General features: G+C 41.2%; 1 protein-coding gene across 1 annotated transcript in view; it reads left to right on the forward strand.

Moving 5' to 3' along the window:
- The window catches only part of HLCS (holocarboxylase synthetase), a 105,284-nt gene that overhangs the window by 16,789 nt on the left and 61,314 nt on the right, over positions 1-27,181 (forward strand). Inside the window, exon 6 of the mRNA XM_050332790.1 lies at positions 18,215-18,486. Coding sequence (XP_050188747.1) covers positions 18,215-18,486 — 272 coding nt within the window. The remainder of the gene's footprint in view (positions 1-18,214; positions 18,487-27,181) is intronic.

Here is a 27,181-nt window from a genome sequence, read left to right on the forward strand (position 1 = left end):
CCTCATTTCAGGCTGCATTTGGACACAATTGTTTCTGAAATATTTCCCTGCATATTCCTGGGTACTGTAGAACTTGGAATTCAACTTGGAAAACTTTAAAAAATCTTTTAAAAATTCCCCGATAAGGCACAGTTACATCAAAACTCCAAAGCCTTCTTTTTAGTGCTATCGAAGTATTTTGTTTACAACTGAACCAAAAATGTATCATCTTAAAAAAACCAAGAGATTTGCTTGTTTTCTCTTGCCATCCTCAAAGCATAAACATCATCCCTGCCTTTTTAGCCAGTAGGACAAAAAAGCCAGAACCCTTTGGAATATTTACTCCAGAATGGAAATTTGCTCTTTGCTCTGGCTCAGAAGAGCTGAGAAAAACACTGAATGAAAAAGGGACTGATAAATATTTATGTCTAACTTTTTTTTTTCGCTTTTGTTAATGTATTATATTTATTATTTGAAATCAACAGTGCCAGAAATCTTTATCTGTACTGGGAAGCTTCTCCCAGTTTGTCTCTTAGCTAGGAATAAAAATGCCTTTATGGCAAAATTACTTCATGGGGGGGGAAAAAAAAACCAGATAGAGCAATAAAGGTGCATCTGTACCAGTAAAAATGTGTATTTGCTGAAGTACTTTATTGGTTTTGGGGGGTGGATTTAACGTGTGATTAATTTTTGGGGGTTAAAAGCTGTGTTTCTACCAAGCTGGTTGGGCATTTGGGAAGCCACTGTCTCAGGTAGGACGGTGCTTCTCTTAAGTGGCTTTCTGAAGATTGATAACAGTGCTGTCAATTTAAAGTACGTGTGATTTAACTCCATGGATTTGTAGGGGTTTTTCCTTCATAAATTCAGAGTTGTTTGTTGGATTTGAGCTGCCTGTGTGTGTGTGCAGCTAGGGGGGGTTTGCCTTGGCTTGGTTTTTCTTCTCCCTCCCCTCCTCAAATTGACTGTTTTGGTTTTTTATAACAAAAATTTTTGCAAACCCAGAAGAGTCCCAGAAATCATAAAACTAAACTGATTTAAGGGTTACCATTCATGGAAAAGCTCTTTGTGTCAAGGTCTGGATTCTAATAATTCTAATAATTCTAATAATAGTCCCTGCTGTTTGCTGGTGTTCTTTGTGCTTCTGAAAGGTTCTCTGAGGGGATGTTTTTTTACACTCTGTAGCTCCTTTTTTCCCCTCTTTTTGCCCTTAAGAGAATGAAATTACCTAGGAATTGTCTCCTAATTTAACAGTTCAGAGCTCTCCTGGCCTGGTTCTTGTATCTCAGTGATATTTCCTCTTGTACCTCAGTAAAGTTTTGTGACACTTGTCACACAGTCACAAATTGACAGAGGTGGGATAAGTGCTAAATATTTTAGCTCATTTTCCTTCTTTCTCCTAAGTCTTCTTACACTCTACACACCTTTGTTAGTGTAGTTTCCTGATAGAACTGCTTGTTCTTCAGTAAAATCTGTAAACTTTGGGGTTCCAACAACTTGGTAGAGGTGAAAGCATAAAAGAAACTGAGTTTGTACAGCAAATTTTATAACGTAGAGTCCAGGGCAGGATGATTTTCATGGGTAGTTCTGTGCCCAGGTAGCCTGTCAGGATTCCCTGGCAATAAAGAATCAGAATCACAGGATCATGGAATCATCAAGGTTGGAAGAGACCTTCAAGATGATCCAGTGCCACCCTCACCCAGCACCACCAGGATCACCCCCAATCCACATCCCCAAGGGCCACATCCAGACACCTCTGGGACACTCCCACACACAGGGACTCCACCACCTCCCTGGGACACTTCTTGCAAGGCCTGAGCACTCCTGCAGGGAGAAATTGTTTCTGATCTCTGCTCTGACCCTGCCCTGGGGCACTTTGAGGCCATTCCCTCTCCTCCTTTCCCTTGGGATGTGGCAGCAGAGCCCGACCCCCCCTCCCTGCCCCCTCCTGTCAGGGAGTTGCAGAGAGCAATGAGGTCCCCCCTGAGCCTCCTCTGCTCCAGATGAACCCCCCCAGCTCCCTCAGCTGCTCCTCACAGGACATGTTCTCCAGATAACGCCCCCCATCTCCATTGCCCTTCTCTGGACACTCTCCAGCACCAAAAAATCCTTTTCAAAATTGTTCTTTTCTGGACTCTCTTCAGATCCAAAGACCTTGGCTGGATCACTGAGGGTCATTAAATTGACACCTTGCCTTGGAAAACTGGTTTGGTTCTGAAAAAAAACTGCCTGTGCTGCTGAGAAGCATTTAACTGGTCCAGTTGAGAAAGGAGAGAGAGAGAAGAGAAGATGTGGGAGATCACAGAATGGTTTGGGTTGGAAGGGACTTGAAAGATCATCCAGTGCCACCACTGCCATGGGCAGGGACACCTTCCACCAGCCCAGGTTGCTCCAAGTTTATCCAACCTGGCCTTGGACACTTCCAGGGATCCAGGAGCAGCCACAGCTTCTCTGGGCAACCTTTGTGGCGTTGTATTAAAATCACCAGGAATCTTTGTTGCTCCCAAAATCTGGGTGCAGTTGTGGCTTTTCCTTCAGCTCCCTTAGTGAGTGGAAGGTGTTTACCACCAGGGGACACTTATGAGCTGGATTTCAGGAGAAAAACTCAGGAAGGGATGGAAAACATTTTATGCATAGTGTGTTGTTTATAGATTTGCATTAAAATATCTGTGCATGTTTGCAAGCAACTGCCCTGTCTAATATTTCCTCAATTTTAAAATGGCCTTTGAAATTCCACAGGAATCGATGGCATGTAGTGTCAGAATACAGTAAAACATTTCCAATTAAGAAATCTTGATGAGAGATGAAGGGAAATCCAAATGTGGAGCCAAGTAATTCCAGGTGGTTGCTAAAGATACCTTTGGCTTTTTTTGTTGTTTATATTCAGGGAATATTAACCATTTGTTTGAGGGGGGAGGGAAAGAGGAATCTGGCAAAGATTCCCAAAGATTTATTTTACACTTCTCTGCTTAAAACTGTATTTTCCTTCTTTCATAATAGCAGCAAATGTGTTGTTTCATAAAGCACATTTGTAGGTATGTAATAATGAATAGCATTCTTAGGTTGCCTTATGGTTTGTAAACAACTTTTTGGCTGTGTGTGGATTCAATAAATGTTTTCGAGGATCATTTGGAAAATTCAGGAAGCTTTGAGGACTGAAAGAAAATATCTTGTTTATAGCAATCTCCATAAAAAGGGTCTTTATGCTGCTGTGAGAACTAAAAGTTAATGCCTTTTGTACCGAGTAGCATTTAATCTTGGTGTAGAGCTGCCTCTGATATGAAATTATTATGTGCTGGCATCTGCCCAAAGTGCCACTCATGGAATTGGATTCTCTCATGTTTCAAGGCTGGCTTCCAGTCAGCGTGCATGATACTTCACAACCACTTTCTTCACCAGGCATGTTCCTCCTGTGCTGGTGGAGAATGGAAAATTTTTATTATCCTTCCAGAACGGCTTATGTAATATATATTTAAAACATTTGTGATCTCGGTGCTCGCGTCTTCTGCTGACTCCTCACTCTTGAAATGACTGAGAACGGCGTCGGGGCTGAGGATTTCTGGGGTCTGGGTTGCTCAGCACGGTGTTTTTGGCCAGGGTGTGAGGCTGAGTTCTCTTATTTTCAGTGGATCTTGTGTGGGAATCTCAGTTTAAAAAGTCGAACCCGAAGTGCCGTTGTCACTCCCGCTCTGCCTCCGTGTGCAGGCTGTGATTAAAGTGCCTTTTGTTCCAGCACTCCAGAGCTGTGGCTGCTGATCCCTTTTGGGCTGGGGGGGCTCCGTGGAGCAGATGGGTGATTTTTAGGGAGCAGGAATCCCTGAGCTGTGACAGACGCTCCGGCCCCTTCGCCGTGACCTCACCGAGAAAGATCTGACAAAAGTGGAGGATTTCCAAACAGCAGAAAAAAAACCCCAAACCCTCGAGATTCCCTGACTGTCGGTGGGGCCTGCAGCTAATTTATGGAAGTGAGACTGGGAGAATGAGAGCAGGCTTGGCATCAGCTGGAGCCCTGCGAGATGCTATCGGGTTACCATTGCTCAGAAATGACGAGACGTTTCCACAATGGGAAATTGTTGTGGTGGTTGTCTGTCGAACAATTTCATTAGGGCTTCTTTCGTAGCCTGGCTCTTCGGGCAAATTGTGGCCAGATGCCTCGATTGTAGATTTTAATTAAAGGGGAAAAAAGTTGAATAAAAAAATATGGAAGCGAAGAGGAAATAGAAGCGTCGTCTTCTGTTGCTCTTCAAAAACGATAAACCCACCAACTTTAGCTGCTTTTGAAAAGTGCATTTACAACACTGAGGGCTCCTAAATTTATGTGTTTTTTGACTTTTGGCAATTCAGGCATGCAGTAATGTTATCAGAAAAAAAAAAAGGTCCACAAAAAAAGCTCATTATTTAAGTTTAGCAAGCTGCGTTTGTTCTGCAAAATTAGGATGGGAGTTTTTATTGATTTAAAAGACATTCTGGTGTTGTCAGAGTTTGTCACTGAAGAAGATAAAGACTTAAAAGCAATTATCAGGTATGATTTGTATCAGCAGTTGATGGGGAAGGGACTGACCCAGAGATTCTGGTGTGTTTATCATCTGACAGCTCATTTTAAGAAACGGTTTCTGACACGTTGGGGAAATCGGGAAATTCCAGGTGCAGTGGGAATGGAATCTGGCATGTGACTTATCTGGCTGACATTACGCAGTTCTTACAGTGAAAAAGCTGATTAAAGAACAGCTGTTAGCTCAAATCAGAAAGTTTGCTGTAGTTTCTACTGCAACTTTTCTGTGAGAGCCCTTTTTCCTTTGGGTTGCAGTCGGTGTCCACAACAAGCAGAGCAGGTTCCACTTTAATAAATCACTGTGCTCACTTGGCAGTTGTGCTGGTGACATTAATGACAAAGGATTTACGTGAATATCCAAGCGAGGTTTTCTCAGAATCAAAAAGAAAAAAAGCAAGAAATAAAAAAACATCTTGTTCTGTCTGTTTTCACGATATGTGTGGTTTTTTTCTCCTGCCAGTAAAAGTATCCTCTGTAAAACTCCCATCAGGGCAACCTGTGCTGTTAGTTAGATTATTCTGAGCTGTTCTTCACAGGGTGGCATGATTTAATTTTAAGGATTTCAGCTGGTTTTATCTCTGCCAGCATTTCCTGCTGCCAACACTAGAGGATCCACAGCAGAGATGAAGTTTGGTGCTACATCTCTATACTTATATAATTCTATGCACAGCTTTGTGTGTGTATGTGTGTTAATATGTATATTTTTTTTTTTAAATCTATATAAAATTTTACTGTATTAGCCATACTGGCAACCTCAAGTTTCAGAAATTATCTCCTTTCTTTACCCCTTTCTTTAATAAATGCATAAGGTAATAGAAATTATAAAAAGTGCCAGAGGCCCAGAGGACACGACTGGCCCTGGAGAAGAACCCCAGCCCTGAGAAAAGTTGGGATGAGGAATTTTTATCCATGCAGTGTGTCAATCAGAGCATGCTCCTTGACTGATGGGGATAAGACCCTTTTTTTTTTTTTATTGGAGAGGAAAAATGCAGGAGGAAGAGCTGGTGGATCTGGTGTGATAGCAGATGAAAAAGCAGACAGAGACTGTGTGGGAGGAGGAGAGAGGGGAGTGGGGCAGCAGCTGAAGAGGCAGAGGTAAGGAGCAAGACTTGAGCATAGAGAAAACAACTGTATTTTACTGCATTTTCTAGCCTTCCCTGCAGCTTCTGGTTGTTGTAATACATATCTGGTAATTTTAGCTGTAAAATCTGTGCTGCTTTGGGCTGGCTGTTTCACTGGGATGTGAGATGGGAGACAACACTGGATTTTTGCAGCTTGTTTTATTGAGAATCACTTTCCTTGTCTAGTGTGTGTATTGTTTCTCAAGTGTGTCCTAAATTGGGCTGTTGAACTTATGTAAGAAATGTTTTAAGAACTACTTCAGAAAACATTTCAGAATGTACTTCTTAATTTGTAAAAAGAAATCAATATATAATTAAAACAATTGTTAAAGCCAGGCTTTAGAAAGCTCAATATTAAGGAATTAATACAGTCTGTCCCTACTTGTTTTAACATGGGTAAGAATCTCTACTGCAGCTCAGGAGTAGAATTATAATAAATTCACTATTTTTTCCACGTGTTGAGAACTAAAATGTGAAGTTCAGATCATTTAATAACCAGAGTCTTTTAAAAGTGGGTCCCCACACTGCTGAGCCTCAAAATACTCACTGGCCAAACAACCCCACATCTACATTTTTAACCAGCTTCTTGCCCTTCAGTGTGGCCTTGCTATAAAGTGAATTCCATGTCTGAACAGCTTCAGAGAGAGAATCTAAATAAAGATAAGACCATTTTCATTAGCTAAGGGAAGGGAAATTATGGATATAAAGTGTATTACTGAACAGCTTACTTATGGCTCCTTTTTTTTTTTTGTCATGTAGTTTTTTGATGTTACATTTGCAGCAAAGGAATTAACGATTTCTTTGTAACACCGTTCACCAGATGAAGGCGGGTCATGAGTAGAAAAAATTCATATTATTCTAATAAAAATTATTTGAAAGGAAGAGCAACGTTCAGCTGGGGATGTGCTCTAAAGAACTGTGCCTGGATTCTTTCTGCCTGTTCTATGAAACCAAGTTTTAGGAGCTGAAGGACGTCTCGAGATCCTCAGAGTTACAAGATGGAGAGAGCCTGTTTTGTGGGGCCAAAACCGATGGAAATGAATTCCAGGAGGGAATTCTGAGATTCCCTTGCGAGATAAGGAAGAAATAATCGCGTTTTGGTGCACGATTGTCAAGATTTGCATAAGAAATTGCACGTGGCATGTTTTGATTTTAGGAATTATTACACGGAGCGAGCAATTCCCCCTGCGTTTTTCTGGGCTGGAGGACAGACTTTGCTTCTTTCCAGGATGGAATTGTTGGTGTTACAACCAGTGCCTGTACCACAGCTACTTGACAGGAGCAGCAGCTGCAGAGAGAACTTTTATCTAGTTAGGTTTCCATTTTTTTTTGACTGTGTTTTGTGTATTAGTATCTTAGTGTGATGCACTGGGTGATGGAAAAGAAAATACAACAACTGAAAGCAAATTCTTATTTTCCTCCTTCCTACAGAGAGAGGAGCACTCTCCCAAAGCCACCATAAGCAGTACGAGCTGCAAATTATTAGGAATATTTAAATTGCTTATTTGAATTCCCAAGGGTTTAGTTACAAATCCCTGAAAACATTTAAAGCCGGACTTTTTTGTCTTTGGAATAATTCTGTCGTTATTTTAAACGAGCCTTTGCCAGTTGGTATCGGGGACATTTTGCAACCGTGGGAGGCTTTTCCTTCTCCCTCTTTTAGCCATAGGCAACATCTGGGAAGGAAAATGTTGGATTTGGTGTTTCAGTCCAGTGGGGTGTATGAATAGACAGAAAGGATAAGGGTGTGCTTTTTTTTACCCTAAATATTTCCAAGCTTTCCCCCCGTCCTACGTGGATCCACTTTTTCTAATTAGCAGGCCAGGAATAGCAAATTAGACATTTTGTACTGCAGTAAACCTTAATATAAGGTTTTAATATAATTATTGCCACCCTTATTGCTCCACACAAAGCAATTTCTCCATCTGTTCAAGGTGTTTCTTCCTCTTAGAAGGATTTGATAATTTGCTGGTAAAATGTGACTGTCACAGCCACTATCAAATTCCTGGTGTTTTTTTTCACTAGTTTGACAAAAGGAAAGTACCTATCAGACTTTAAATTCAAAATTATTTAACTAAAAATTGATTACTTTGTTCTCAGTTTTCTGTTTCCTCAGCTATTATTTTCAAGGAACAGACCCAAATTGTTCTTATTTAACCAAGGATAAATTAATCACTAGATGTCTTAGTATTGATACGTATTTTATCTGTTTTGAGCCGATTAATTTGTGTGGAACTATTCTGGAAATGCATTTTAAACTATTTTTCTTTTTGCATTTTAGTACTGATTGAAATAATCCCTGAAACTTTTTCCCTCAAGATAATTTGGTTTTAGAAGTTAACCCTTTGGGTTGGGGACTGTTAATTAAGGGCCTTCAGTGGAGGTGTTTCATATTTAATCGGTTAAAAATTCATCTTTGGAGTGGATAGTTGGTAGAATTGAAAATTTTGAACCTTGTTAACACTAAAAATTAAAAAAACCCAACAAGGTCTGGTTAAGAGAGTCTTAAAAAATTAAGGGCTAAGATATCAACTATTCAGATCAGGCTTCTTAAGAACCTGGCCAGAATGAAGCAAAAGCCTTGAAAGCTTTTATTTCCTTGCCTGGATCAACACTAAATTTCAGTGGGAAAAGTCACCTTTGTCAGGTGTTCTGTTCACTGTGGCCTTAAGGAAATAAATCTGCCAAAAACCCCAGGTTTCCAAGGGTTGTGGTTAGGATTTGTCAAACGAGCCTTCGGGAAGCGTCGCCGTTCGTCCCGAGCGCCGTTTCAAAGGAGGGCACGAGCGTCTCTGAGGACAGGAACAGGTGGTTGTCCTCAGGAGAGAATCCAAAGGCCTTGGGAATGAAGAATGTGCCATTGTCAGGAGTGCCCCTCTCCCTGCCCGCGTTTGAGCCTGGTGATCGATTCCCACGCGCGGCCTCGGCCTCGGGCCGCGTTTTTTCGCTCCTCGTTTCCCCAAGGTCGCTCCGAAATCCCCCAAATTCCAGTCGTGAGCTTTGAGTTCTGCTGTGCTTTCTGCAGCCCTGGGTGCCAAACGTGGGCTTGGGGAGTGGAAACTCGTGGTGTTTGTGACCTGAGGAAAAGCCCTGGAGCCAAACCCTGTCAAAACTCGATAAAGTTCCACCTTATTGCTGGGAGGGTTGAGCGTGTTCTGTATCCACCTTGAAAGGATGTAAATGGAATAAATTAATAATTTAGCCATTAACATAAACTAATAAATTAAATCTGGGTTATTTTTCCCCCCCATTTCTCTCCCTGACAGTTGCAGAAATGCTTTCAGGGGGTTGGCTCTGGAGCTCGTTCTTGAAGCTGCCTGTGCCTCAGGACCCTTAGAACTTCAGAAGGTGTAGCCTTGGCTCATTATCCTCCTGGTTTTCCACCCCAAGGAAAAATTTATGCCTCTTTTGCTCTGAACAGTTTTTTTTTCAATCCAACCTTAAAAAAAAAAGTATTAAATCTGAGAAGGCTGGAAAAGGGAGAGAAGAATTACAACGGGTTAAAAACCACGTGGCTGGGATAGGTGTAGATGTAGTTTGTATCATCCCCATGGGTTTTAATACTTTTCCCTCTGTTTTATAAGAAAAACTTATTAATTTTCTGATAAACTATTATTGAGGCTTCTTTCAGAGTTCTCTATTTGACATCTAAGCTTTACTTTGCTGCGTATGAAGTATTTTTGAAGCACGAAGCTTCACTTTCCTGATAACTCTGCTAAATAAAACCCAGTGATTTACTTTTTTTTAATTATTTTTTTTATTTTTTTAAACAATCCCATTCTGTCATGTTGATTTTTTTTTTTTTTTTAAGATCCTTGATTAGCAAGGAGGTCTTAAGTGAAAGTTAGCAGGTGTTAGCTTAATACTGGTTTTTGTCTCAGGAGTAGGTGTTGCTATAAATAACACACCGAGTGTGCTCTTGCCATTAGAGCACATAAATGAGTGTTCTCAAGAAATCCATCCTTTCTAAGATGTTCCTTTCGGCGTCTTTTGGTAATTTATAAGCTATTCTGTCAACCTGAACATGTTTCAGTGGAGGATTATAACATTTATGATGCGTGTGGAACATCAGCGGGGCAGCTCTGGGGACAGGGCTGTGCTGTAATCCCCGAGCCGTGGGACGTGTGGAAACGTGTTGTGGTTTCACCTTAATATTCCACAGACATTTCTTTAGCTCAGAAAGCCCCTCCAGTGCGACAGAGTCGGGAGTTCCTCCTCAGAAGAGGCCAAAAATGAGGTCCAGCTGAAAGCTTGGAGTTAAAAGCGTGTTTTGCAGCGCTGAGAGGAGAATCTTTGGCTCCTGTTCTGCTGTTTCATATTCATGAACACTAAATTCATTCACATTTGATGTGTGTAACCCTGTTGAGAGGCAAAACAAACCCGATGGAAAACCCTTCAGCGAAGAATTGTGTATTATCAGGGCTAAGAAAAAATATTTTCTTAGGCTTTATTTACTTAACTCATTCTACTGCTAATTCCAAGGTTTTCAACAAACAATTTTATTCTCAGTTTAGGGGAGGGGGGAAAAGCTTGGTACCAAATAAAAATACTATTATGTGATAGCTGTTATGCAGAGCCAGCTTTACCAGCTGAATATATTGCATCTAATTTATTGCCCTATTAGCTGAGAACAAAATTCTTCTGTATTTTTTTTCCTAGTCAATACAGAATTACTTTTGAGAGTAATTTAATATATGTGTGTACAGCGTTTAGGGTTAGATTTATATCTTAATTTATTCTTCTAAACATGACTTTGATTATATATATATATTAAAAAAACAAAAACCACTTTAATATGCATAATGCCCAGATTTTAGTGCAGAAGTGAAATGTCTTTTCCTTTCTACCTGGTTTCTCCAGGCTTATTTTTAGCCCAGTTGCACAATTTACTGTACACTTTCCTCCTCCCCCCCCAAAAAAAAACCCAACAACAACAACAATTTTATTACAAAGTAGGTGCCACCACGAATTAAAGGCTCGAACTGTAATTTATCACACCTTTTTCTGGTAGGATAAATCAACACCTCCCAGCCCTCTGATTGATCAGCCTTTTGGAGAAGTGCTGTGGCGTGATGTTATGTCAAAGGTGGACCTTGTTCTTCTTGATCCTTCACCCTCCCCGGCAGATTTATGGGCTGGGGCAGCGAAAGTGCCCCAATTACTGGGCTGCTGTGGGACCAGTTCACCTCTCATAGGTGCTCCTGTGCCGTTTGATTCCCGAAATTAAAAGCTACAGGCTGGTAAACGGGATTTCACCCTGCAATTTTTAGTGTCCTTTACTTTAGCCTAAAAACTTCATTAGGGATTTACTGATTCTGAGCCTAAACCTGCTTTTTTTCAGCTTGTAACAGAGGTGAATATGGATCCAACGTAGAGTTAATAAAATATGTAAGAACATTTTGATATAACTCTTTGGAGGTTTGTTTTTGTTTTTCTTTTTAACCATAAAACACGGGCTGAATTTTAAAGAGCTCCCGTTTTTCTCAGAAACCTCGAGCAGGTCTCAAAAATCAGCGTGAGCCACAAGAAATTAGTACAATTATATATATATATATAGTGCAGTTATAAAATGCTGCTTCATCAAATTAAGGAGGTTTTTTTGTTTAAGTAGAACTCCTGGCCTTTTGGGATGGGACGTGGTTCCCTTTCCTATGGCCTGGGCTTTTTTTTTTCCCTGGGTTTTTTTCACAGATACGCTTTCGGCTCTGGATGACGTTTAGCCTTTGACCCAGGCACTTTCTTACAATAAACAGTTTGTTGATGAGAGCAGCTGCTGGGAAGATTGCTTCCAGACTGTTCTGCTGCAGCTGAGGAAGGGAAAGGAAGGAAAATTGGGGATGCACCTTACGGTGTCCTTCTTGTTGCTCGACTCCGCTCTGCGTTGAACGCGGAGCGCTGGGGCCGTCGGCACCTATTCCTGCCCTCCTTGGGCCTCCTGGAAACCCAATTCCCAAGTGGAACACTCTGCTAAAACCAAGAGAGACACAGATACTAAAAAATTGCCCACAGTTGATTTCTTTTCTATGTTATTTTTAACCTGTTGACGGCGTTATTTTCTCTACGGAATGTAACGTCTGACTTGTTTTTCGCCACTCGGTGGATTCCGACCTGGGCCCTGCAGCCTGTTCCTAGAATGGGCTGCTGCACGTTGGATAAATTAATTTTCTGCCTGCATACAGTGCCTTTTTAAAGCTAAATTTAATTTTGGATTCAGATTTAGGCTCGGATTTATGAGCAGTTGCTGGACGTGGGTTGAAATCTAAGATGCTTCACGTTGAAAGAAATGTAACTGCAGAGAAAAGGATAAGGATACTTTGCAGCACTTTGTTAGTGATATTTCCCCCTTTTTTTGGATGAATTATTCTATATATCAGTTGGGAAAAGGGGATCCACTTCTGCCTGGGACTGTTTCTGCTCCCTGTACTCTGAGATGATGCCCCGTGTTTATGTAATGCAATACTTGTTTTTAGAAACACGCTGAGGTGTGGAGACAAAAATAAGGCTCTTGAATAAGTCTCTGGAATGATCCTTCAGCAATGATGAGCTTTTTCTGCCTCTCTTGAGAAAGTACATCACAGACTAAAGTAACCACCCAGACCCACAGGAGACTCCTAAAAATCTGGCTGGTTGTGAATTAAAAAAGTTACCAAACCCTGCCCTTGCATGTTCTGCACTAGATCCCAGCCTAGGAAATATAAAGATATTATTAATAAACTGAACCAGATTTCCAAGCTGTGCAGTATCCTGAGAATGCAGAGCAAGTATCAGCCAAGTAACTGCAGTTGCTGAGAACATGGAACGGGAATGTGCCTCGGTTGTACGACAATAAAATCTTTATGAAGTTCTTTGGGCGATGGGGAAAGGCGGGAGGGGAGAACTGGGGATTCCTCCCCTTCCCAGGATTTTTACCTTGTGAACTAAAAACACCACTAATGGAAAGAATGGCCCTCTGAACAGAGTAAGAGATGCTCAGCTTCTACCCCCCCCGAGCTACTTCTCAGCTAAAACGTCTTCCTTGTAGCAAAATATGCAAACCAAGTGAAAATATTAGAAATATTCTGAAGCCAGTTTAAAATCAGCCAGTGGGATTGTGGAGGGAAACTCAATTATCTATTTCCTTGAACAAGGACTGAACCTCGAAGTTAATTGCAGGCAGTTAATGTTGAAAGTGTTTTATATGTTTTCTGGAAATAAATTCATTGAGTCCTTCATGTGTTTCAAAGCAGATTTTGAATGTGCTGTAAGTAAGTTTTGTGTTTAGAAGATCTATTTATTCTATTTGTTTCCAGTTGTTACAAAAGCCATCTTCAAGCTTACTCTTAAATCTAGAAGAGCAATTATTCAGGGCTCAGGGTGTGAATTGTCCCAGTTTGGGAATGTTGTTACATGTTAGTGACATCTGAACTGCATTGAAACTGTTATGATATCTCTAATATCTGTAATTTTGTGTTATTAATTATCCAGTAATATCTAATATCTGTTCTTCATCCTCTTCCAGTTCCTCTGTGATCACCAAGGGATGATTTTCTCTCCTCATCTGATCTATCAGGTTTTTGTGGGGTTTTTTTTCCCCTCATTTCTGTAGTCTTTGCCTGGAGAGAAAGACCCTGTACTGGGTCTCCCTTTTACTTTTAAAACAGAATAATCCCTTTCAATGAACGATTGTGGTAAATTTAATAGTTGCAGAATGTTTTACAAATCCTCAGCAAAGAGTAATATAGACATGTAGGGTTTGAAATGAATAAGGATTATGTAGAACATCACATTTTCCCTGCATCTTCTGTGCATTTACAGGAAGGTTTAAACACCTTGAAACTTGAAGGGCTCTTGGGCAGAGCTGGGTAATTCAGGGAGGGTGTGGATGCATTTTTTGTGTGTATGTATTTATGTGTGTGGGAATTTTTAGATTCCAAAATTCAACTCAGATTCCAAATGCCCTGCACTCTTCGTTAAAATATGTCCTTTTTTATCAGTGCTGTTATGGAATCCACAGGAGTGAAATGTCTGCATTTGAAATGATAACTTTAATCAATTCAAAGCAATTTAGAAACAACCAAAACCCAAGCAGGTTTTAGCCAGGTCGAAGGTGTGATGTCTCTAAATGGGGCTTTGCCTTTGTAATCCTCATTTGTTTGCAGTTTACAGATAAATAAATACATACATATGTGTGTGATTTAATCAGTCCATCAGCTGATAATATATGAGTCAGTGCATCACCTGCAAACTCCTCTCAAGTACAGTGAAGCAAAACTGGAAATTATTATATTTTATTATTTTATTATTATAATAATTGGAAATTATCACATTTTATGCAAAGGCAGGAGAATAATTGTCCACTTGTGTTCTAGATATGCACCTAAAAAGTAAATACTTGGCCTCACTTCCTCAACAAGCACAGCTAAAGTGAAGAATTACCTTCTAATCGCAGTGTGGAGCCTTCAGGCAGAGCATCAGTAGTTCAGACTGTCTCCTTTTTCCCTCCCAAGAAAAGGGAGAGCTGATGTCTGATGTTTGTTTTATGGCACTGTATTTTTAGCTTTCATTTAGCTTTGCCTCCACGTTTTTAATAGAAACCAAATGAATTTAGGCCCTGCCTGAATTTTATCCCAACAAAGAATTCCATTGATACAGAGTTTTAAGACCCATCAGAGTTCGGGAGGAAAGAGCAGCTCCCAAATGTGCCCAGCGAGAGAGATCTTTGCATTTATCTTTATGTGGGTCTGAACATGCAGATAGAAATAAGAAAACACATCAAAATCCTGTAAATATAAATGGATTTTAAGAATAAAGTCTTGGGTTTGGGCTTGTTTTCCACCGTTATAGCTGGAAACTTGGTGCACAAGTCTCATTGTTTGATAGAGCCCAGGTGCAAATAAAATCTTCTCCATGAGGAGCTGTAATTTGGTGTTATTTTATACTACAGCAGGGAAGGCTTTCCATGCAGCTGGTTTTTGTCTCCCATGTCTCCCTCTTTTCCCCTCTCCTTATTCAATCTCAACCCGAAGGGAGGGGAAAAGCGAAACTAATGATTATGAAATTAAAAAGAATTTTAAACAGCAAAAGAAAACTTCTGCTGCCTCTGGAGCGGTTTCTTCACACACCTGACCAAACTCTTTAAAGTCATAGAAAGCAGATGTTAAATCATAAACAAAATACAGCTTTTACTTTTCCTCCTTTATGTTACAATTACCACCCTGACCAGTTTGTGCTGGAGGAGCTGAGGGTGGGTAGAGGCTTAACTTTCTGTGAAATTATTGAAACCATGTTGTGCTTTTGCCATTTAAAATACAGGTAAGAAACATTTTCCCATTAGAAATATTAAACTTCTGGTTGAGTACTTTTTAGCAGTGAAAAAGCTGATTAACTCTCCTGTATCCAAGCTGTTTGGTTGACGTGTCAAATTTCAATCTTACTTCGAGAGAGAAGGGAAAGTCTTTGCCTTTGGGAATGTACATGAAAAAAGTGTGGTTTGGAAAAAACCCAACCCTACAGTTTTATAGGAAATAATGGTCTTAACCTGAAGGAGGGCAGGGTTAGATGGGATATTGGGAAGGAATTGCTGGCTGGGAGGGTGGGCAGGCCCTGGCACAGGTTGCCCAGAGAAGCTGTGGCTGCCCCTGGATCCCTGGAAGTGTCCAAGGCCAGGTTGGATGGGGAAACTTGGAGCACCCTGGGCTGGTGGAAGGTGTCCCTGCCCATGGCAGGGGGTGGCACTGGATCATCTTTCAGGTCCCTTCCAATCCAAACCATTCGATGATTCTGTTACTCCTTGAAATTAAATTTGGCTTCACTTCAGTTCTCCCACCCAAAACTGATGAATCACAATTTTAGGGTGGTATTGTTACATTTACAAAGTAGGAAAGTGATGGGGTGGGCAGTGCAGATTTCCTAGGACTGTGTGTGTGAGTGGCTGCAGACACTGTCAGTGCCTGAGCACAAAAACAGCTGCAGCTTCTTGGCTTCCACAACCATTTAAAGCTCATACCTGCATCTTTCAGGATTTAGATCATTTTAGGTAGTTCAGGGAAAGCAGTGGGCAGGAATTTGGGTGTTGTGTTGTCTGCCTGGAACACACCTGGGCTGGTCCCAAAGGTTCCTGACCCAGCACTTCTCACTGCAGTGACCACCAGAGGTTGCTACAGAACGGCGGATGCCGTTTGGAATAGGAGAGGGTTTGGAATTCCAGCTCAATCCTCAGTTTAACAAATCCCACAGTTCAGGCTCTGACATGATGTTATTCCTTTTCGGTGGGGTTGAAGCAGAGTTTAGCCCTGTTTCTTATATAAATGTATTTTATTGTATAATAATGCGCTTTTCTGTGTGCCACTGTAACTGTGGGGACCACAGAACATCCACGTTTCTGGAACTTTGTGTTCTTACAGTAAAAATTCATTTTTCTAGTGTGTATATGAAACTCCACTTTCTAAAACATGTAAACCACTGTTTTCTTAAGAATTTTAAAAAATCCCTCTTCTTGATTATGAATTCCTCGTGTTTATCTTTTTGCTCAGCTCAATAAGCTCGAGGACGTCGTGGGGAAAAGAAATTAGCTTGGTAATTATACACATAATAACAATTCTTAAATGGTTCAGTCTGTGTTAGAAGCAAGGAAATGAAATCAAGGAGTAAGCCTCAAAACTATGAGGAAAAAAAGCACTTGAAAGAAAATACAGTCAAGTATATATTTATATATATTCAATCATAAATGGTTGGAATTGTGTGGCATATTTGTACTAATGTAACACCACACATAAATAGATGGTATTTTGCTCTTTTAAGAAACTGTTTTGGGGCAAAAGGGCACCAGAATTTCTGACTCTGCCTCAAGCAATTTGCATAGAATGTAATCCTATTTAAAGCACCTTTATTTTGTCACTTTAATTGCTGTAACACCTCCTTATGTGAGTTTAAATCTTGTTTTTTGTCTAGGACTTGCACACCCAAGTCTGCTGAGAGAATTCCTGTGTTTGAAAAACAATGGGGAAAGGCACTTTCTGATTAAGTAGTTTTTCCCTGACAGAAATGAAAGCTGAAATTTTTATAAATATCAGTTACAGCCAGTAAATGTGAAACAAGTAGGATAATGTGTGGAGAGTTTATCAGCAGCCTGTCCAAGCTCTGGTGTGACACTGAGGGAAGGTACAAGTGCTTCAGGCAAATCAAGTCAAAGAAATGCTCACAAAACCTTTCATTATTATCACTTATTATCATAATTTATGATGCATATGCAGAAAAATGGGGGGGATATTTAAAGCATATTTTATTTTAAAATTTAGAGTTCAGAGGGAGCTTTAGAAAGCCAAGAAATTAGAAGTAATTTCTCTTTAATTACACTTTAGCTACTGAGTCACTCTGAGATTGTCCTGGGGCTTAGAAGTGATGGAATTTGGGAAGAGAACCTTCCTTTTTTGTGTCCTTCTCTACAATTTGTGCTGCAGGCCAGCCCCTGTGCTGACACTCAGCACACAGAGAACGTCCCACAGGCAGCAGTGACCCTGGGAAACCTGAGAATCTGTAGCTCCTGAGGGTGGGAAATCCACAGGAAGGTGTTGGGAGCAGAACTTCTGAGCACTTCTCTCATTCCTTCCTCAGGTGTAACAGTTGGGGATGTGGAAAATTGGAGTCATTGCTGGGGTAGATAACTAACTGTCCACAGGAGGTTTGCTCTTGGTTTGGGGTTTTTTGGTTTTAAAAGGGTTGGGCTGGAGCTCTGAGACAACTTGTTGAAGGCCAGGAGGACTCAGCTCTGTCCTCAGCACTCAGGGAGGGAACACTCCTATTCCAGTTCCCACACACAGCCCCAAGTGGGAAAAAGGGGCGTGTGTTTGGTAGCACTTCTTTATTTAAAAGTCAGAAGTCTCCCCTTAAAAATTTGAGGGCAGGAATCACCAGTTTTATCGTGATTTTTTTGCGGTTTCATTTATCGGGATAAAAGATGGCTTCGACCCAGGGCAGCTCTCTGAAATTTAAGCTACGAGAAGTCCCAGCATCTCTGTGTCCGTGGGCTCTTAATTTACAGCTTCCAAAGGCAGTGCAAACGTCTCACATCACATTTATCCAAGTAGAATTATTTACCTCCAGAAGGAGTTCTGTGAACGGGTGACGGTTGTTTCAGGTAATAATTGTGGTAAACCATCCATCAGCTGAAGGTATGAGCCATTTGAGCAGATGCTCTGCTGAGAAATCACTAAGTGCTTTCCTTGCCTGCTGCTTTATCCTTCAAATCCAGCACTGGTGATGGACTGTAGGGCTTCTTCCAGCAGAGAATCTCAGCATGTTGAAAAAGCTGCCATAACGCAGATGCATGTGCCCAATCCAGGCTTCAGGAAAACCACCACAAACCCTGTGGTAGGGAAAAATTCACCTTAATTAGTCTGCAAATAAGCCTAGGAGGACAAAACCAAGTAGTCAGGTCAGGCTGGACTAGAACAAAGCAGCAGAACTCTATCTTTGAAGCTGAAATGGGGTTAATTCTCCTGCTCAGAAGTAGAAAATGATTCCTTCAATAAAAACGTTCTCGGAAAAACGCGATCTGTGTTTCTCACTTTATTTCCCTCGCCCGCAGGAAATCCACCTCGCCTTTCTGAAGTGGCTGGAGGGGAATGTGGATGCTGAAGGATTAAGGGCATCCAGCAAGGTGTCCCTTAAATTCGTTTCCTCCTGGGACCCCCAAGCGGAGGTGACTCCATCGCTCGTGCCGGTGGTCACGGAGATGGGGAGTTTCTCCTCGGAGCATTTCAGCCTTGAGATGTATCAGCAGAACCTTCAGACCAAGAAGCTGGGGAAGATCCTGCTTTTCACCGAGGTTACCACCACAACAATGAACCTTCTGGATGGGTAAGAAAAGAGGTGTAAACCATCCCAGGTCAGCTTTGGGATCGGGGATTCCCAGCTGTGGTGGAATCGGACGGTGTTGGGAAAGAAACGGGACACAAAATCTTTGTGTTCACAGAATATTGAGCTGTGGTGTCTGAAATGCTAAGCCAAAAAGGGGGAAATCTGAGTGTGACAGCTTTGTGTTTGGGAGTGGAGTTTTATCTTTATCCCCCTTGCAAAGCATGAATATCACCGGGAAAGTTCGAGGTCAACAAAATTCATGTTTAGAAGTTTAAATTCATTTTCTGACACAAGTTATTTCCTTTTAGAAGTTATTTCCTGGTACAAGTTATTTTCTAAGCTAACTATTTGACAAAAGTAATACCAAGGTGATTTTGTCCTTAATTTTACCATTACTGTTTATTCTCATTTCTTTTGCTGAACGTGTCACTGAAACGCCCTTTAGTGGTTTGTTTGGGTTTTTAAAACATGGATTGGGTTTATGGAAGAAGTTCTTTCGTCATCACACAGATGACCCTTGTGAATGAGCTGTGGGATACCTTTGAGAGGGTTGTTCTTTGGAGTTTAAATGGGATTAAGTGATATGAAAGTCACAGCTACTAAATCTCGGGTCGGAGCCTGTGCACAAAGACTGCACTGTTGTGTTTCGGGGAAGTCTGATGGAAAAACCTGTCTTTGGGAAGTTGTTGCTCTTCAGGACAGATTATTCCATGAGTGTTTCTACCTGTAACTTTTCTTGGCAGTTACTTTTGAGTATCAGTTTAGCGGCAGGAATTGCGGATGAATTTTTAACCGGTGAAAAAGAACCCCAGGGATTTGGGGTTGGATTTTTTTTTTTCCTTTAGCAGCATTATTGGTTAAATCACCTTGATTGTCATTTTAACTGATGAGTTCACCAGCAATAATGGCTTTAGTTCTCAGCCTGAGGACCTAAACTGATACAAGCTACAGAATGTGCCTTCACGCAAGTAATAAATGCACACAAAACAATCTCTGCACACAAAATCTGTGAAGGAGGGTGCGTTATAACAGCGTTTAACTAAATTAATTTGTAGTCTTGCAGTTGATAGAAATTACAGATGATAATTTGTGCCAAAATGCTGCAATTTAGAGGCAGACATGAAATGCTGTTGCTGTTTAACTTTGCCAATCCCCTTCCCCACATCTCCATCCTCACCCTGCAGCTGGTTGGCAGTGGCTGTTGGAGAGAGATACAGGCATTTGAAACATCACAAGCGAAACAGAGCCACGTCTGACCAATTTACGGGTGATTAATTAGCAAGAAAAGCAGGGGAGGTGGTCTTGGTTCTTTCAATGCCTGCAGAACCTTTACTCTCATACACTTAAAGGTTGCTTTTTCATATTGAGTCTTCCAAATGTAATGAAGTGCTTACAGATGGAGGTCTTTGAGATTTTCCCCATCGTGGTGAGTTGATTTTCAGGTAAGTTGTAAACCAGGAGTCCTGGCTCTAAGACTGGGAAGATGGTCCCAGGCAGATTATCATTTGAATTAAAACTAATAATTTATTAATAATTTATGTTCAGTCTCTCTTGCAGAAAGACCTTTGTTTTAAGAAGTGAAAGTGTTTGTCTTAAATATTACGGTTGATGTTACTGTAAATACTTGATTGTCTTGGGTAATGGAATAATGGAATCCATGTGATTTGCAGTTCAGTGAAACCCCTTGAGTCTTAGATGATAATATTTCGTAAATATGAATAAATTTGAATACCTTAGATGATAATATTTCACCAGAAATCGATGCAGAGATAATTTTTATCGAAGCAAAAAAAGTTGTCAGGTTTTTAAGGTACTTCCAAAATGAACCCCTCTGAATTTGTTAGGATATGTGCATCACACTTGTGACTAATTGGCAGTTTTGGGGGAAAGGAAAACGTGTCTCAGGAAAAAAGAGATTTTCTTTGCTTGAATAAAAATTAGTTTTTATTAAAATTAGATCCTTCCAGAAAAAAATTACAAAACACTGCCTTTATGTCATCATATGTTGCATGATAGACTCTCAAATTTTACCAAGTTTTGATGGTCAAAAATATGATGGAGACACCTCAACAACTTTAATGAGTGTGATTTGTCATTAATTGAGTTAGTAAATCGTTCAGTAGACGATATAAATTTTGACATTTAACTTTTTAGATGATAAAAAAATTTCGACACTCAACTTCTGCGACTTCGCATTTTCCTTCCACCTCCCTTTCCACTCCCCCCCAAAAACCTTCCTACCACCCCCCCCAAAAAAAAATGAAGAGATGGAAGGAGAAAGGGGGCTGGAACTAATTTTATGGCTGAGCAACCTCACAGTAGAGAAACAGCCGGAGCCTAATAGGGGTCTTTGTCTGCATTTCCACCCTGCCTGGTAACGTGCCAGTCAAAAGTCAAGCAGGAGGAACAGGTGGGAACTATTAGACCTGTCATAAAGTTTGAAAAATTGATTCTGGAGGCCCAGGGAATAGATTGGACTTGACAGTGTTGTCCTAAAGATTCTAAGGGAAAATTCTGGCGTTTGATTTGGGAGTCCCTTGATTGTTCATCAGCTCTCCAGATGGCAGCTCGGGGTGGTTGGAGGAGTGACTGGACCATCCCTGGCCTGGATTGGGGGTGTCCTGAGGTAACAACAAGCTGGGGATTCACCTGCAGGTACCTAAAATTAAATGACATCGGCCTAATCATTGATTAAAAACTCGTTTAGACGTCAGAAGGTTTTAAAGGTTCAATATTCCCGTTGTGACTTCACATTAAAAGCTTCACTTGAATGACTGGAGGCTTTCCCTAAAAGCATTTCTGGTTTTATTTCTTACACCAGAGTTTCAAATCCTCACCCCAAGATCGGAATCTTGGCTTTTTTTTTTTTGTCTTCCTCTCTGAAAGAGAGAATTCTCTCTCCCTTTTCTTCCCAGGTATTTCTCCTGATGCCCCCTGAGCAGGTTGATCTGGCCTCTCTCTGTGCCTCCTCTCCTCACAGCACCCCTGGGGTTGCAGATTTTAGGATGAAACCGTCAGTTTTTGACGTTGCACAGACATCCCACTGGCGAGGCTTGAGATTAATAAAGAAATATTTCTTATTTCCAGTGGTTCTGCCCACTCTTAATTGGCTGGAATTGGTTTCGCCAGTTAAAAAAAACCCAACAAATTAATTAGATATAAATTTCAGGTTTTTTCTATATCTTATATCCTGTCTCAATATTTTAGTTGGCAGAAAATTTGATTTATATGTGATTAAGCCAGCATGTGATATATTCTCTGTGAAATGCCATTGTGGACCCCTTTTCCCCAATATTTAAGGAGGACAAAGTGCTGTTGTTAGGAAGAGTTTGACACAAAACCGGTGAATTTTAGTGGAAGTGAAATGTGGAATGAGGTTGCTTTCATAATTGCTGAATAGGATATTTAAATAAAACGTCAGCTTAGAATAAACAATTTCCAAACACTTAAAATCTTTGAGTTAAAAAAAAAAAAAAAAAAAAAGAAAGAAAATCCTTCACATCTTCGGTGCCCTTTTATTTTTCTGGCTTCGTATTGTTGGGTTTTGAAAAGTTAAACTAGAGAGAAGTTAAACTACAGAGAAGTTAAACTACAGAATAGTTAAACTACAGCTCCAGTTTTGCAAGGTGGGCATTAGGACTCATTTTATTTTAAAACTCTTGTTTTACTGAAATGCAGATGCTGCTGATGCAGGGTTGAGTTCAGTAAAAGCAGTGTACAATCGAAGGAGACTGGAATGGCACTTCAGAGGCAGAAGCAAACAGGCTGAGGTTGACAAACTCCATTATGCACTGGGTGATTTTTCATTTGTTTTTCTAATCCCTGTGATGTTTTTATTCCGTGTAAACACCGGGCCCTGTGCTCAGTCATTGCAGGCACCTCGGTGATCTCCCTTATTTTCTGGTTAAACCATATTTTCTGAAGGACAAATTAAAATCATTCCTGGCTCTGAGGGTGGCGAGGCCCTGGCATGGGTTGCCCAGAGAAGTTTTTGGATGCTCCATCCCTGGAGTTCCAAGGCCAGTGGAGCAACCTGGGCTAGTGGAAGGTGTCCCTGCCCGTGGCAGGGGGTGGAAAACGACCTTTATGGTCCCTTCCAACCCAAACCATTCCCTGACTCTCTGATAATCTTTGTATTTTACCTTGGTGAGACCATCCAACTGCATTAATAGTCTGCTAAAAATGAGTGTTTTAACTTCTACAGTTTGTGTAAATTAACCCCTTACACCCTTCAGCCTCCAGAATTCCGGTCTGGGAGCTGGAGAATTCCATGGTGTGCAGGAAGGGATTCCTCCTTGATGGAAAGGTCCCTTTCTCTCAGGAAACAGGCAGTGGATATTTAAAAAACAGGTGCTGACCAGTGGGTCAGCTGCAATTAAACACTGTGCATATTTTATACTTAATCTCTTCTACGGCCACATAACCCAAAATATTTTGTCTGTTTGTGTGAAGAGTGCAGAGAGCTCTCAAAATATTCATATTGGCTTTAAAAGCTTAGATCCCTTGATTTTGTGTGTTTGTTAAACTTTAGGGTGGGAAATTTTGCTTTGTGGATGTCTAACCAAAACTCCAGTGTTAGATACTGATGGCAACAGGCCTGCCCTTTAATCTGCTTTCCTTGCTATAAGATCATCTTCCTTCATTCTTTACATCATTGGGGTTGCTAACGCTAAAACTTCCTTTATTTTTTTTAAATTTATAGGAGTGAAAGGCTTTTTATCCTCAAAACAAGAAAGCTCAGTGCATTGATTACCTACTTAGGTGCTTTTTTCTCCTTAAGGTTTTTTTTTAATATTTGGTATTTTGGGCCTGCCTTCGGTGCTAAAAATCAGCTCAAATAACAGAAGGGGTTTGCTTCCCTTAAATCAAACCAAATGAATTTCAGCAGTAGGTTTTTTTTGCTAAATTAGTTCTAAATGTATAATATTTCCCACTTTCCCCTTCCATTCCCTTCTTGGGAGCGATTTGCATCCTCCTCCAACGCTGGAGAGAGCCGATACCAAAAGCTCCTGCGGGAATTCCTGCAGCACAGCCAAGGCTCTGTTCCCTTCCCCGCCTGTGGAAAGGCAGGAATTCGGAAGTTTTTTGGCACTGCTTTGGTCCTGTGCCATTCCCAGCCTCCTCTCTGCCATCCCATTTTTCACGACACGCCGGCTGAAGGGGTTTCCGTGGTGGGATTTGTCATCTCCTTTGAGCCGATTTTCCCCTGCCTTTCTTTTCCACCTGTCGCGAGCGGTTCCTGAGGGCTCCCGACAATCGGGGCCCTCTTTTCCTGTCACGCACCTTGTGTGTGGGATTTTTCATGGCACTGGAGGCAAAAATGTGTCCCCCTTTCTTCTCTTCTTCTGGCAAATCAGTAGATTTTTTCTTCCTCTTCACAAAAGTGGGCCCCCCACTCGCAGGGTTTCTGTCGGCGCAGAGGGAGGTTTGGCCTTCCCGGAGGGAATTGAGTCATAAAAAAAATTAAATAAAAAAAAAAAAAGATACCCATTTTGCAGAGCAATTAACCCATGTTGAACTCTTAGAGTAGATTGTATTTCCCTGCTGCTGGAAGTTCCTGAATCCATGTTATCCTAGGAATACTCACACACACAGAGCCTTGGAACGCTCCTCCTTGGTTAAATACGAGAGGGAACCCTGGAAGGCTGCACTGTGAAAACGAGAGTTGAAGGAGTGGAAGTGGCAGGGATTCAGTAACACTTGGCTGGGTTTTGGTTTTATGTGGGGCTGTTTTCGTGCCCGTGTTTCGAAACAGATTTTTTGTGTTAAGGTGAAGTTACAAAATCGTGGCGGGTTTTTTTTCAACGAGAGGATTAAGTTGAAGTGTGGAATATGTGTAAGAGAATACAATCTGCCATAATAGATGTAATATCTTGTTATATGTGATATTAATTACAGCAGATTATGTGTGTGTTATTGCTGTTGGTTTGCTGACTCCATGGCTGTCAGTTCTGCCTTTGAATTTTTAATTTTATTTAGTAAAAAAGGAAATGTTGCCTTAAACTTCCCAGAAGTGCTTAGGGATTAATATTTGCACCTCGTTGAGAAAGATATCCTTGTGTTCATCAAATAATCACCTTATTGCCACCAACAGGAGCTCGGATCACAAAATAGCCTTAAATAAAGTCATGTACTTATAGCAATAAATTAAAAACCTCGAAGACAGGTATAAATCAGTGTAGGACGTGAGCCACTGACTTAGAGACAGGTGGGTACAACAAAATAAAACTAGATATGTTAATAATCATAGGATGGTTTGGGTTGGAAGGGATCTTAAAGATCACCCAGTGCCACCCCTACCATGGGCAGGGACACCTTCCACCAGCCCAGGGTGCTCCAAGCCCCATCCAACCTGGCCTGGGACACTTCCAGGGATCCAGGGGCAGCCACAGCTTCTCTGGGCAGCCTGTGCCAGGGCCTCAGCACTGATAATGTGGTCAGATAAAACAACCACCCTCCCATCCCTAATTAACCTCATTGGGCAACTCAGGGCTTGGAGAAGTCCCAGATCTGCATTTCTGCCCCAACACCTCGTTGTTGTAATTGTTGCAATGATGAGATTGATGAAGGAATAAATTGAAGGTGTTGCATTCAGATAAAACAGAGTCATAGTTCGGTATCCAAGTGGAGTCCCTGTGTCTGGGAATGTTCCAGAGGTGTCTGGATGTGGCCCTTGGGGATGTGGATTAGGGATGATTGTGGTGGTGCTGGGTGAGGGTGGCACTGGATGATCCTGGAGGTCTCTTCCAACCTTGATGATTCTGGCCTGGAGTGACAGGACAAGGGGAGTGGCCTTAAACTGAAGGGGAGGGCAGGGTCAGATGGGATATTGGGAAGGAATTCCTGGCTGGGAGGGTGGGCAGGCCCTGGCACAGGTTGCCCAGAGAAGCTGTGGCTGCCCCTGGATCCCTGGAAGTGTCCAAGGCCAGGTTGGATGGGGCTTGGAGCACCTGGGCTGGTGGAAGGTGTCCCTGCCCATGGCAGGGGGTGGCACTGGATGATCTTTAATGTCCCTTCCAACCCAAACCACTCCATGAAAGATCTGACACTGAACTACAATGAAATGCAGTCACACAAAGTCTGAATGATCCCCATGAGGTTTCAAGGATCTCATTGTGACCACACTGGGAGAAGAGAATAATCAGATTGGTTAGAAACTCAAAGTTGGCTCGTGGCTTCCAGTTTGCATTTTGCACATCTCCATCTCTTTGCCTTTGTTAGGAAAGAAAGAAAAAAAAAAAGGAGGAGGTTGGATTTGCAGCAGTATGGAAGCTAAGTAGGAACTAGGAAAATTAAAGCTTGGCTGCTTGGGCGAGTTCAGACAGCACCTGTTCTCATGTTTTAGAGAATAAATACACTGATTTTTGTTTGGTTTTATGCTGCCAGTCAGAAGATAGTGATTTAATTTCAGAATGATTCCCTGTGATCGTTTCCAGAGCCAAAAACTTTGGAGGCTTGTGTCTCTTCTGACTTTAACAGTAAACCAAGAAAATCCCACCGAATCTGCATTCTTGACCTAAATCCCACTGGCCTAATTTATTTTCACTTATAGTCCTAGTTAAAATATTTTAAGAATCTGTTTGTATTCAAACTAGGGCTTGCATTTATCACACCTCATATCATTCAGCCTGAAATGTCGTGGCCTGGAGAATGGTGTGTATAAAAAAAAAAAAAAAAAGAAAAAAAAGAAAAAGTGAGGTTCCCCCACTGCAGTTTTGTGATCCCCAGGATTGCCATAAAATCCTGTACCTCCTGTTGCTCTCCAAAGAATTTGCTGGCATTGTTCTTGTTGCTTAACTGTTAAAAGTGGATAGACTTCCAAACCTTGGGGTATTTTTTTTTTTTAGTTTTGGTAAACTTGAACTGACACTGTTTTTACTGATGGTATGATCTTATATATTTAAAAAAAACCACAAAACACAAAAACCACCAAAACCCCAGAAGTGTTTTAAAGGATTCTTTGCAAACACAAAGCTTTTGTGGGTGTTGCACTGAGGAGCTGTGGGATACAACTCTAAACTGTGGATATTTGGAGCCTGATTTGTGTTCAAAGGGGTCATCAGGCTGTCCATCCACAGAGGAGGATGGAGAGGGATAGTGAAGAGAAAACTGGAGGAGGGAAAAAACCAGTAGGAAGAAGGAGGTGAGACATGGGAAAGAAGAAATAAAAATATGGCATTGGAGGGAAACAAATCTTTATTTAGCAAATACTCCAAGGTTAAAGTAAAATAAGTGGGGTGTAAGGAGCTGGCAGTATTGACTGGGGGAAAATCTACACATTGCCAGAGTTCTCATCAAACCAGTTAATGATCAAAAGCCCCTTGTTCAAATGGCAAATTGTCTGTGGAAGGTAATTTATTTAGTGTTTGGGTTTGAGTTTTCTAAAACTGTAAAGGCTGGTAAAGGATTCCACTAAAGCACGTGGTGATTCCATCTCTAATTTTTCTGTTTTGGTTGAAAACTGGGGAGTGTGAGGAAAGGGGAGCACTTTATTGTGCTGACACTGAACAATAACTTTGCCTGTGGTCACAGCTGAACCTGCAGATGATGTTGTGCTGCTCTGCTTGTTTATTTTCAGTCCTCCTCTTAATATTTCCTGCAGTCCTGATAATTTTTGAATGCCTAATCTGAATCCCCACAGATTGCTCGGATTTCATGCTTTTAAAAATGCACTTCACAAGGTATTTCATTGCAC

The sequence above is a fragment of the Myiozetetes cayanensis genome, unplaced genomic scaffold (genome assembly GCF_022539395.1).
Source record: "Myiozetetes cayanensis isolate MyiCay16 unplaced genomic scaffold, myiCay2020 scf5-8, whole genome shotgun sequence".
NCBI classification, from domain to species: Eukaryota; Metazoa; Chordata; class Aves; order Passeriformes; family Tyrannidae; genus Myiozetetes; species Myiozetetes cayanensis.